At 42.1% G+C, this 11,437-nt stretch overlaps 1 protein-coding gene across 1 annotated transcript; it reads right to left on the reverse strand.

Annotated features, from left to right (window-relative positions):
• Positions 1 to 5,176: 5,176 nt before the first annotated feature.
• RAE1 (ribonucleic acid export 1) lies at positions 5,177 to 11,203 on the reverse strand (the record flags this gene model as incomplete). The annotated part of the gene is made up of 12 exons (XM_079543445.1): positions 11,148 to 11,203; positions 10,875 to 10,971; positions 10,636 to 10,740; positions 9,897 to 9,989; positions 8,924 to 9,010; positions 8,626 to 8,712; positions 8,339 to 8,410; positions 7,702 to 7,809; positions 7,379 to 7,485; positions 7,188 to 7,263; positions 6,478 to 6,672; positions 5,177 to 5,263 (listed from the first exon to the last, which is right to left on the reverse strand). The coding sequence occupies exons 1-12, from the start codon at positions 11,195 to 11,197 to the stop codon at positions 5,177 to 5,179; spliced, it is 1,164 nt and encodes a 387-aa protein (XP_079399571.1). The 5' UTR covers positions 11,198 to 11,203.
• Between the last annotated feature and the right edge of the window lie 234 nt (positions 11,204 to 11,437).

An 11,437-nucleotide genomic window follows, 5' to 3' on the forward strand; every position in this document is an offset into this window, starting at 1 on the left:
CATTGTGAAAGACATAGGTCAGCATCAGAGAACTAACTGCATCACACAGCCTGTGTTTGAACAGTAGCTCAAAAAAGAAAAGGTTCAGTGGAAACGTTTATACTAAGCTGTACTCTTAACAGATGCTTCCCACCTTTTTGTGTTATTGTGCAAAGACATTTCGACCCAGCCAGTGTGTTGCTACACACTGTTTGAAATCATCTGACAACTCTCAGCAAATGTAAAGTTGTTCTTCACATATAGAAACTGGTCCATAAATTAAACATCAAAGCATAAGCAACTAATTACTGCCTGCAGCCCTGCTGATTTAGACCATGAATTAACATTAGGTAGAAAAAGGAGATCTCAAAGGAAAAGAGTGGGAAAGCAGCTACCTGTCAGTAAGTGGTATTGGTCCTTTTGAGTCCACATAAATCCCACTGTGTTACAGCAGGAGCGTGGCAGACAGCTGTCCTTACCAAAGAAAGTTAAAAAAAGATTGCATTTTAATTCCAGTTTTAGCCAATTGAGAATAAACAGCCTTTCTATACAAGGTAGACATCTTAGCTAGATTCCAGTTTAAGGTAGTGCATTATTTCTGCACCTTGCTGAGTGCAATAGTCATGCCCATCCCAAACAAAACGTATCTCCCTTTCTTGTAGGTTAGTTGTGATATTGTAGGCTGGTAGGGAAAGATCACTGAAACTTTTGACTCAGAAGAGGACATTTGAACTTAAACTTCTGGCAGAAGGCACAAATGTGAATAAATTCCTTAGAAGAGGCTGAAGAAAATCTGTGATTTGGGTTTTGCTTACATGGTATTCCTAGGAACTGAACATCATCATTCTCCCCACCTGGTCCAGCAAACCAAGGAATGCAGCACAAATGGTGGTCTGCATTAAAGAAACGTTAATGACAGGAAGCATCCTGCATCAGACTGAGAAATATTTGTTGATACGCCATAAAGTAAGACAAAGACCTGTTTAGAAAGCAGTTTTCAGCTTTTTTCTGTTGTTTCAACAGGCTCGTTATTGGACCTTAGCATAGGCGTATTTCACATTTATAAAGCAGTTCTTGCCTGCAAAAGATACACTGGACAGTAAAGGGTAGACTTTCCCGTTTCAGAGCAAAGAGCATTACCTTAATCTTTTATCTGGGCCTGCTTTTCAGTGGCACTTGATACAGGAGCTACACCAAACACTTCCTTGAATACATAAAGCCAGAGATTGAGTTACACAGGATCTGTGCCGCTGGGAAGACAAAAGCTCCTATATTACCTGGCACTTGCCTGCTAAATTATTGAAGTGACTCTTCAAACTGAATATATTCACTGGATAATTAGTCAACAGAAGAAAACGGTCTCTCTTTACAAAGCTAACGCTGGCAGGTATTGTATCTTTTATGTACTGTAACAGAAAGTATTTGCAGAACTGCTGCAACACAAACATTTGGAATTGCTCTACCAATGTGAAACTGCTCCAGAGGCACACAGCCCTCCCTGTGGTAATGCCTCCACCTCCTGCCGCCTTATGAAAGTCTTGAATTTCTTTTACCTAAAGGAGCACTATCCCTATTTCAGGTGCAGGGAAATGGCACAAATAACCAAAGGTTTGCTTTGTGTTAACGAACCCTCTGATGGAACTGAAACAGATACCTGTGAGCCTGAGTCCAGCCCAGCATCAGGTGGCACCCACAGATCGCTGCCATCCCTTCGCTAAGGCTGCAGCTGCAATGTCAGCTCCTCATCAGCTCCTTTCCTGCTGCAGGTTGGGGAGGCAGGCGATGACATTCTGCCAATGCAGACCTCATTGCTCTTTGTTTCAGACGATGCCCAGGGATAAGATAGCTACGTGAGGCAGCAATCTTAAATCGTACACAGACATTATAATTCACACTACTTCTCCCTTTTGTTGTCTTGCACACTTGTTAGCTTTGAAAATGAAAATCCAAAGGCTTTCAAATTTTTGCCAAAAAGTGCACCTATTTTTAGGTAACACAGCTCTGAGCTTACCTGCTTGCTTTTACTGAAGCACATAGATTGGCTTCTTTCTTGGTCTTGGTTTACCTTTACAGATAGACACACTCCTCTAAAACTCGAATTAAAAGGAAAGCATTGCAACCTTACGTACACCCTTGCATTCTGTCAGTGTTTTGGGGGGATAGCTTGATATTAGAAATACGTTTTAAGTTTTTGTGCTTTTTTTCCTTTAAAGCATCAACGAATTCAAAGCTGTATAAGCCAATACAAAGACAAGAAGCAATGAAGGCACCTGTATGAAGGCACCTGTATTCCAGCACAACCGCGGCTGAGTTGCACTGCAAAGCATCTGCGCACAGCGCGCACCATCCTGCCAACGCTGCCACCTCCTGGCTTAAAGGGAGATGCACAGCAACAGGTTGAGTTGACTTCATGCCTTTTATGCGTTACTGCATCTGTCAGTACAGAAAATTCGACGAGGGACTTGTTTTCTGAATTTATTCCATCCACTGTGTTCTGCTGCAGCACTGCTGAGAGGCGGCAGACCTCAGCCTGCTGTAAGCACAGAAAGCAGGGCAATGTTCCATGGTGAAGCTCCAAAAACTTCCTTCCTTCTGGGCAAACCACCACAGTGGCTGTGAAACACCTTCCCCAAGAATCTTACTTTCTGCTTCAAGTATTTGTGGATAAGTAACTGCCACACAAGTAACACCGAGATGTGGGTAAGGAAAGTAAGCTCTTAAGGCTTGAATGGATACAGCTGTGTTCACTTCACAAAAGAATCCACAATTATGAGGAGGAGTAAATTGCCAATGCATTCTTTTGGGTAATGGAGAGCAAATCAGTCCAAAGTTTGACTCTGTCATCTCAGCTGAATGTTTCTAACACACATAGCAATGTAATGGAAAATATGCCCTTCTAAAATTAGTCTGAACAATTAACACAATGACTAAATAATTCTGAAGCCTCACTGAGATAAAGAAAGATTCCAACACAAGAATAAGTACTCAACTTAGTAATACAAAATGAAAACATTCTGGGCAAGCTCAGTATCCTCTCAAGCAGGTGCAGCTCCATTGGAACCCATAGAAATGTACATGCCAACCTGGGATGAATCCATTTTCTCTCAACTTCATTCACACAGTTGTGTATTTAAACAAAGAATCAGAATCTTTAAACAAGAGGTGATACACCCCATTCTTCCCTATTTACACCAGTGGGAGGTTCTGCTCATGGGATTTTAAATTTTCTGGCCATCAGCAATCACACAACCTTGAGTCTACTGCCTGCTGGCATCCAGCTGATTGGGAAGACTGGAAAAACGTGGGAACAGTCGAAGATTACGGCACAAGCAACAACTGCAAAGCAAGCAACAATAAAACATACACACACACATCTATTTAAGCAAGCAAGCAGCTATTGCTGAACTGTTGGGAATTTTTTTCCTATGTTAAAGAAAACTAATAGTCCATGAATGTGAAAACCAAAATCATATCAACACAGGAGTAGCAGGAAAAAACTTAGCTTGAGAAACAAGGCCCAGAACAGACAACAGCAGCATGGACCTTCCTCAAAGATGCACCAAGTAGGAAATACACACCAAGAAAGCAAGCAAGGACTGATGAACACAGCAGGGTCTGAAGTCAGAGTGCCGGTGAGCTGGAGATTGTGAAGACAGTGTGACTCAGTTATACTGGAGTCCAATTGTCAGGTGTCTGGCTGTTGCAATAGCAAGCAACTTCATTCCCCCATAACACAAAAGGCCTTTAATGCTTCTCCTCTTAATTCTTTGAGGCCAAACCACAGGTATGATTCATAATAAAACAGCAGCTGCAAAATGCATTCCAGCTGCAGAAAAGGCAGCTGGGGAAGAAGTATTTTACTTTTAAAGAATGTATGAACTGCAGTGAAAGGACACAAAGCTGCTCACAGGAGCAAGCACAGCAACGTGGCCACGTGATTGTATCACAACTGCAAAATATAAAAAAGCATTTCATAAAAATTTTATTTGAAACATCGCATGAATCCATAACCATAACTGTCACAACATACAGTTTTACAGAGTTTGTACAATAGGACAAGTATTTTTATACATGCATCCCCTCACCATTGTTATCAAACGAGTTGAACAGTAACAGTAAGCATTCACTTCTAGAAAGAAACTTTGGCATGTGTACAAGTGGATAGTCAGAAGTAAACAGTGGTAGATTCAGATCAGAGGGACACACATTGCTTTGACTTTGCTTCACAGCGTTTTTCATCAGGATGAAACTCACCAGCACTATTCTCTAGTCAATAGAAAAATGAGCTTTCTTTTCAGTCCAGAAACCCCTGTTAAGGGACGAGAAGGGTTAACAGAGATGTAGAAACTAACTCTGAACTCAAAAAACGTCAGCTTTAAAGCAGTGTAGGCCACTGGTATTTTGCACTCATTGGTTCGGTCACGAACAGAACAGAACTTTTAATGGTTGCTGACATCACTCTGTACCACTTGGCACAACTGGCAGTTTCTCCTTTGGACTAACATGAGAATCATTGGCTCAAAAGTCTTGTGCATTGCTGGAGTGTGAAAGTAAAGGAAAACAGAACTTGCACTTGTGTCCATCCATCTTCTGTCTTGAATTTGTCAATGCTATACATACCTACCAAAGTCATTAAAAAAATGGAAAACAATTTGCAAGGCATTTCCTCCCAGCATACAGCAGGCAGCACTTCCATTTAAAATCATTTAAAAATATATCAGCCAATGAAAGAATCCCTAGATCATAAGTAAAAACAAGCCTCCTTCGAGAAGAACTACATGAAGATTTGCAAGTGCTTACAAAAAAATACAGTATGCATACAACTCCTCCAGAACTATTACAATCAACACATTTTAGTTAGTACCAATTTAAAAAAAAAATAAAAGAAACAAATGCCTAAGCTTCTAAGCAGGAATAACTAATGAAGATTTACATTTTGCTGCAATTCCATTATTGCTTTGGAACAGACAGTGCTTGAGTCACATGAACAACAGCTTCTCCTCCAATACATACAGACACATCATAATAACTAGCTTGAAAAACATCCTCCAGCAATTCACAACACCAATCATTCTTACAATTCCCATTAAAAACAATCCAGATTTGACAGAACTGTGGTGCAGTAGGGCACAAGTGGCAGAGTATAGGCATGAATGGCAGAAACACAGGAGAGTAACACAGCTCAGACTCATACTCACTACTTCTTATTCCGAGGCTTTAACTCTTCTGCTGCATTCCGCAGAAAAATGTAGTTTTTCTTTTGTGGATTGTAAAATTCATGACCCTAAAAAAGAAGCATCAGCTCTATTTACTCTCTTCAATAGGGACAATATCAGCATTATCTTAAAGTACAAAAATATGAATATCCCATTAGTTTCGTCTATTACGATTCACTCGAGCTCTTCCAGGTCAGATATCAGACATTACTGAGTCATAACACTTAGTTATAGTAATGTATTGCTCAGTTTACCAGCTAAGTAATCACAAGAACTGTGTAGAACTACTGAGGTCCGATGCACAACTTGAAGCTTATCAAATCTACTACGTAGGAACAGTTGCAGAAAATAAACTTAGTACCTACTGGTGAACAGATCTGAAAGACACTTTGGTGCACACGTACCACTGCAGTCTGAGTATTCAGAACAGAAGAATTCATCTGCCCCTGTCTAACAAAGTCATTTTACTTTGGCCAGCATTCCTAAGACTAGATACAACACAGGAAATCACAGCCTTACTTCCCTTTGTGGCATGTGATAGAATTCATTTGTGTTACTTCTGCATTCATTTAAGTTGAAAATACAATGAATGTGATCTTCAAATTTAAGAGTGTGAGTTATGACAGGCAATGAATACTTTCCCACTGTAATTCCATTAAAATTCAGTCGTATTTCAACTGTGCCTTTCATAAACTATAAAGGAGAACTGATCCTGCACCTCAATGCTTTTTGATTCTCTTGCACCTAGATAAGGTCTTGTTGAGTCAAATCTGGAAGGTACATGGATAAGCGAGTGCCACCAGCAAGCTGCACTTGGTTCTGGAAATACAGTACATACCATTGAAACACTGTTAGAAGTGTCTATAAACACAATGACAGCTTAGTAGAAAGAAAAATAATCATCTGAATGAGAAGCAGATTTCAAAGATTAGTGAGAACTTCTGAGTGTGCAGTGTGCACCACGGCCGTTTCCACAGCAGAACACGAGAGCAACCAGCACGACTCCTGAGCCACGCTGCTTATGTGCTGCTCATCACATTTGCAAAGCAGCACTGCTTCCAATCTTAGCAACTGAAGCTAAGAGCCATCCTGAACATCACACTGCTCCAGTGTTAGAATTCATCATTTTTCTGCCTACTATGACCACTGTAAATTTCCTTGCGTGCCTATGCAGCTAGAAAGTCTCCATCACCAGCGACAGAGATCAGTAAAGCTTTGTGTGACAGGATAATTGCCCTAGTCATTAAGTACAAGAGTGAACACAGGTTGAAACCTTTCTTACCTTTGACCAATCATAACTGGAAGCATATGCAAATATATTCCCATTATGGTTGAAACAACAAGCAGATATTGGCTGGTCAAGTTGTTCTGATGTTTTTAGTTTTGTTCGTGCATCTTTATCCCAAAAGCTGAATCTACCATCAGATCCCACTGTCGCAAGAGTGCCATGGACAGGATGGAATGCTATTCCATTTACCTGCAGAATCACAGAAAATACTATGGAAGACAGCACAGTCACCCACAGACGATCGGAACAAAACACATGCTGAATCCCAAGAGTAAATACACGACAAAAGGGTTTCTGCAACTATAGATACATCTTATTTTTGAAGTGTTTTACCAGATCCATTTTTGAAACTAGGCACTGGAGCAACAAGGAAAGCATCTTTATTGTAGCAGCTAAATATTAAATGTGTAATGCTTAGCATATTGTGTAATGGCACCGGCTCAAAATCAGCAATAACAGCAAGATCAACAAGTTTTATCTCCACCAAAAGGATGAAATGAATAATTAATCTGACTTCGGTTTTAAAGAAAGTGCAAAAACTTGCTTTTCCTCAGTGCACACCAACGACTGCACCTAAAGCACAGAGTCTAACACAACCTTCACCTGAAGCTGAAAAAGAATTAACAGTTCATAGCAGGTTTTACATTCAGAACTCACAATGTTTTCCTACACAAACGACCTCATGATATAAGCTCAGTACTTACAGCATAGATATCCTGAGGTGCTGATGTGTTTGTTCCATTGGAGCGATGACATTTGAAAGTGAAATTATCTTTCGCACTGGGGAAAAAAAAATAAAAAAATAAAAATAAAAAAAATAAATCAACAAACATCTCTTTTGTTCTTCGTTGTAAACTGAGAAATAAATTGAGAATGATTTAACAAGAATACTCACGGATTTGGAGGGTTGATATAATGAATAGCTACTCTTCCTTCAATACTTCCAAGGGCAAATCCAGTAGGTTTGTTCACTTTGTCTTTGAAAATAGCAACACAGCGATGCTAGATTTGAGGAAGAGAGCATTTTAGAAACTTAAGGAGATGGCAATTTATTTTAGTATACCACCATAATAAACATCAACGTAGGACACGTGCCACACCGAAGGAAAGTACTCCACCTTTGACATAATTTGTTGCTTTTTTTTTTTTTTAAAGAACAGCAAGTACATCATTTCAACAATCTGTACAAATGCACTTGTATCGAATATAACTCTTTACCTGGTGTTTAAGAGGTGATTCTATTCTTCTAAATTCAGATGGCTGGTTCTCTAACTGATAAACTATCAAACCCCTTTCTGCGGTGGCCACAGCAGCCATAGGATGAACCTAGATGAGTTATAAAACAGGTTGGAAGAGAGGCAGTGGTGTTCTTAGCATGACAGAGAACTCAACTTATTATTTCACAGAAATCCTGAAGAATTTTACAGCACCAGACTTCTATTTGGGGAGATAGGAAGAAAAGAGTTCACCTGCAGGCGGATCTTCCAACAAGTCAGCTCTCCACTGCCACTGAGAGCCTTACCAAAACCCCCTCATTATTACATGACCCTTCCAATGTGAATTCCAACAGTGGCATACAACCTAATCTGCAAATAAAGCAAGGCCAGTCCTACTGCTGGTTTGCCTTTGGAATATTACAAGCACACCAAGCCTTTGTCTTTTCACTCTGCATGCTGCAAATATCTGTTTTCTGGAGGTTGGATCAAGAACATCAACATTAGTGTTGTCACTAAGATCAGAGGTCAAATACTAACAGCCAGCACTCAGTGTGAACCTACAAAAGCCCCACACAGCCGCTTCACTCCTCCCCCCAGCCATCCAGCTGACTCTCAGTTTACTACACATCACGGCTCACCACATCTGCACAGTAACATCTTTCAGGGAGCTGCAGAGTCATCATAGGCGTTGGTGAACGGGTATCCCAGAACTGATGGAAAGAAAGCAAAACAAACAGAGCTCAGAGTCGAGCAAATAGTACCAAGCTGATTCATCCTTGTCAGACCCTACAACCCTCTATGAAGTGAAGTCACTGCACTGATCTGTTCTTGAATCGCATGTTTAAGAAAATATTTTCCCTCTGATAAAAGCTGCCATAAACAGATTGTCAGCACACTCTGCACCTTGTTTGGGTAAAAGTTGTACCTTCAAAGTTTTATCCCAGCTTCCTGTCATCACACAGCTGTAATTCGGTGCTTTAATCCAGTGGATGGTCTTCACAGGAGCTTCGTGCTGAAGAAGAAAAAGCACACACTAGGGCAACGACCCACGTTTCTTATTTATGCTCCTCATATTTTTGTATTTACACTTTTTAAACCATTCAAGAAAATCTCTCTCATATTAGTATCTACTTTAGAGACACTAAGCATTAGCACACTCAGCTAACAAGGGTAGCTTTTAATATGAAGGAAAAGAAAAAACTACACAATAGCTTGGGACTTACTTGTGCAATCTGAATAGCCTGATTACTGTTGAGATCCCACATTTTGGCTGTTTTATCACAGGAAGCAGTAAATACTTTACTTCCATCCTGAAAAACAAGAGAAAGCACAAGAGAAAAAATATCTGCATCAGAAAATTGTCATGTCTTACTCTGTTCCAGAATATAACAGTAATGTAACACATAAAGGCATTGCAAGACAAACAGAAGAAACAAAGAGAAAAGAAGAAACAAAATAGAAATCTCTTTATGAGTCTGTGTAACAGTGGCACACTCAGCAATGCCACCTTCAACTCAGAAACAGGCATTCCTCCATGCCTGCCCACTACTGTTTCTTCACACCTGCATGTTAGTAACAAAGATAAGACCCCAACAAACAGTGATTATTTGCTCCAATATACAGAAAAAAGTATTCAGTATCTAGCTATAAGCTTTTCGAAAGGAAGTGGGGAAGGGTAGTTGATTTTGGCACATTCTCTTCTGTTGTACTCTGGACCATTACACCAACAATACCCATAACAGCCTTTAAACATTCTGCTGGTCAAATCATCACTAGCCCATCTGTGTCCCTTTGCTGTAAATAGCAGAAGGCTGTGAGGTTGGTAAAATCTTCACAAAAACACATTCTGTATTGTGAAATATAAACAACATACAATGGAAACTCAGCTTAAAATACAGCAGCTTAGATTTAAGGTTCTCCATTCAAGGCTTTTTCCCAATTTTCTTTTAAGCCCAAAGAGAAAGCCGTGCTATTACCTAACTTTAAATACACTTTCACTTTTAAACACACTTTTACCTCTTATCTGCCCATCTCAGCCTCTTCTGTTAGAGCATGCTCAGCACACAATCACAGTAACAGAAACGTATACAATGATCATGGGATGCATCTACATCTATACTCATTTCCAGAAAATACGTGCCCATTTATTTAGGCTTACGATTAAATGCCACTGTTTATTTTTAAACTGAAACATACATCACTCCAGCAGCCATCCAGTACAGGCCCTGTGTGCATCTGCTGAGCCTTCGGAATCGTCTGCCCGTTATCCTGAACTTCCCAGCAGCGAACCTGGAACAGGAGACACAAATACAGGTGTGACATAGAGATGTAAGACTACAAAGTTAAAAGAATTCTCACCTTGAAGATTTCTCATCTTGAAGATGCTTAGCTGTCAGCTAGGAGCAAGCTGTTGCAGGCCACCGGCCACCAGACCAAGCAGAACAGTTAAAACCTCCACTCACATTTCAGTCCTACTCTCTCTTTGTGTTGGTTGGGAATACACACTCCAAATCCCAACAGAAATTTCAGTAAGACTGTAAGAGCCTCATCTCTTTCACACAAACCTGTCAAACCAGCTAAGATTTATCCGCATTCACAGCTCTTCCACTGGGCAAAGTATGATAGTCTAATTGCACAAGAAAATGAATCTTCAAAAGTCAAAATAACAAAAACCCAACAGAAGAAATACTGATTACGTGTTCTGAGGTGAAACTTCAAAGCCATAGGGAGAGGAATGACTAACATGAGCTCACAACTCCATCTCCCAGCTGAAGCTGCCATGTCAAAGTATGTGGTGCCAAGGCGTTAAGACACATTTTGCAACGGAAGAGGAAGACTTCCAGCTCCACGGCATAAGCTCTAAGGACCACATTTTGCACTGTAGGCCCTGATGCTTTTACTTTATTCATCTGTAGGCCTGACTGTGGGTACTCACATCATTTGCCCACGATCCTGCAATAAGGAAATTGCCCGGCAGTGTTGGTGGACTGAACGCTAAACAAGATATGCTGTCATCGGGCGGAGATGTGACCTCAATATCCTATAAGAAAACAAAAGACATAAGATTAGCCACGTTTGAGAACTGTGACACAGAAACCTTTACCTCTGTGGGGTTGGCAGGAGTGCAGCACTGCGAGCACACAGGGCACGGCTTCCAGGGGCTCACATACGCGCCTTCATCGGGTTGTGGTTATCTGCAGTCGTGCTGCCGAACATGCTGGTACCGCCGGTACCGAACCCGGACGTGGAGCCGAACAGACTCATCCTCGTTCTGCAAACGAGAAAGCGGCCCGGTGAGAAGCGGAGGGGACACCAGCGGGACAACGAAGTACCGCATCCCGAGAGACCCCGCCCCGCGGTGCTATGGGAAGCCCGCTATTTCCTCTCAGAGCCCCGAGCCGACGGCAGCCCGCTCCCGGCTCCCGGCCCCAGCCGCGCTGTGCCTACGGGCCGGCCGACGCCGTGGCCAGCACTGCGGGCAGGCGGGGCAGCGCCATGCCAAGGGATCCGCCGCGCCGCCGGCAGCGCGGAGGACTGGCCGGCGACGGGACGCGACCGTTTGGGAGCCCACCGGAACCGACCGCGGACGGTGCGACGCGAGGCCGCTTGAGGGCTCCGGGTACCGAGCGCCCGGCCCTCGCTCACCGCACGGCTCAACGCGCCTCCCGCAGCACGGAGCAGAGCGCTGCGCACGGGGCAGGCCGCGCCTCACTGCGCAGGCGCCGCTCGCCGCGGGG

The sequence above is a fragment of the Tetrao urogallus genome, assembly GCF_951394365.1.
Source record: "Tetrao urogallus genome assembly, chromosome: 16".
NCBI lineage: Eukaryota > Metazoa > Chordata > Aves > Galliformes > Phasianidae > Tetrao > Tetrao urogallus.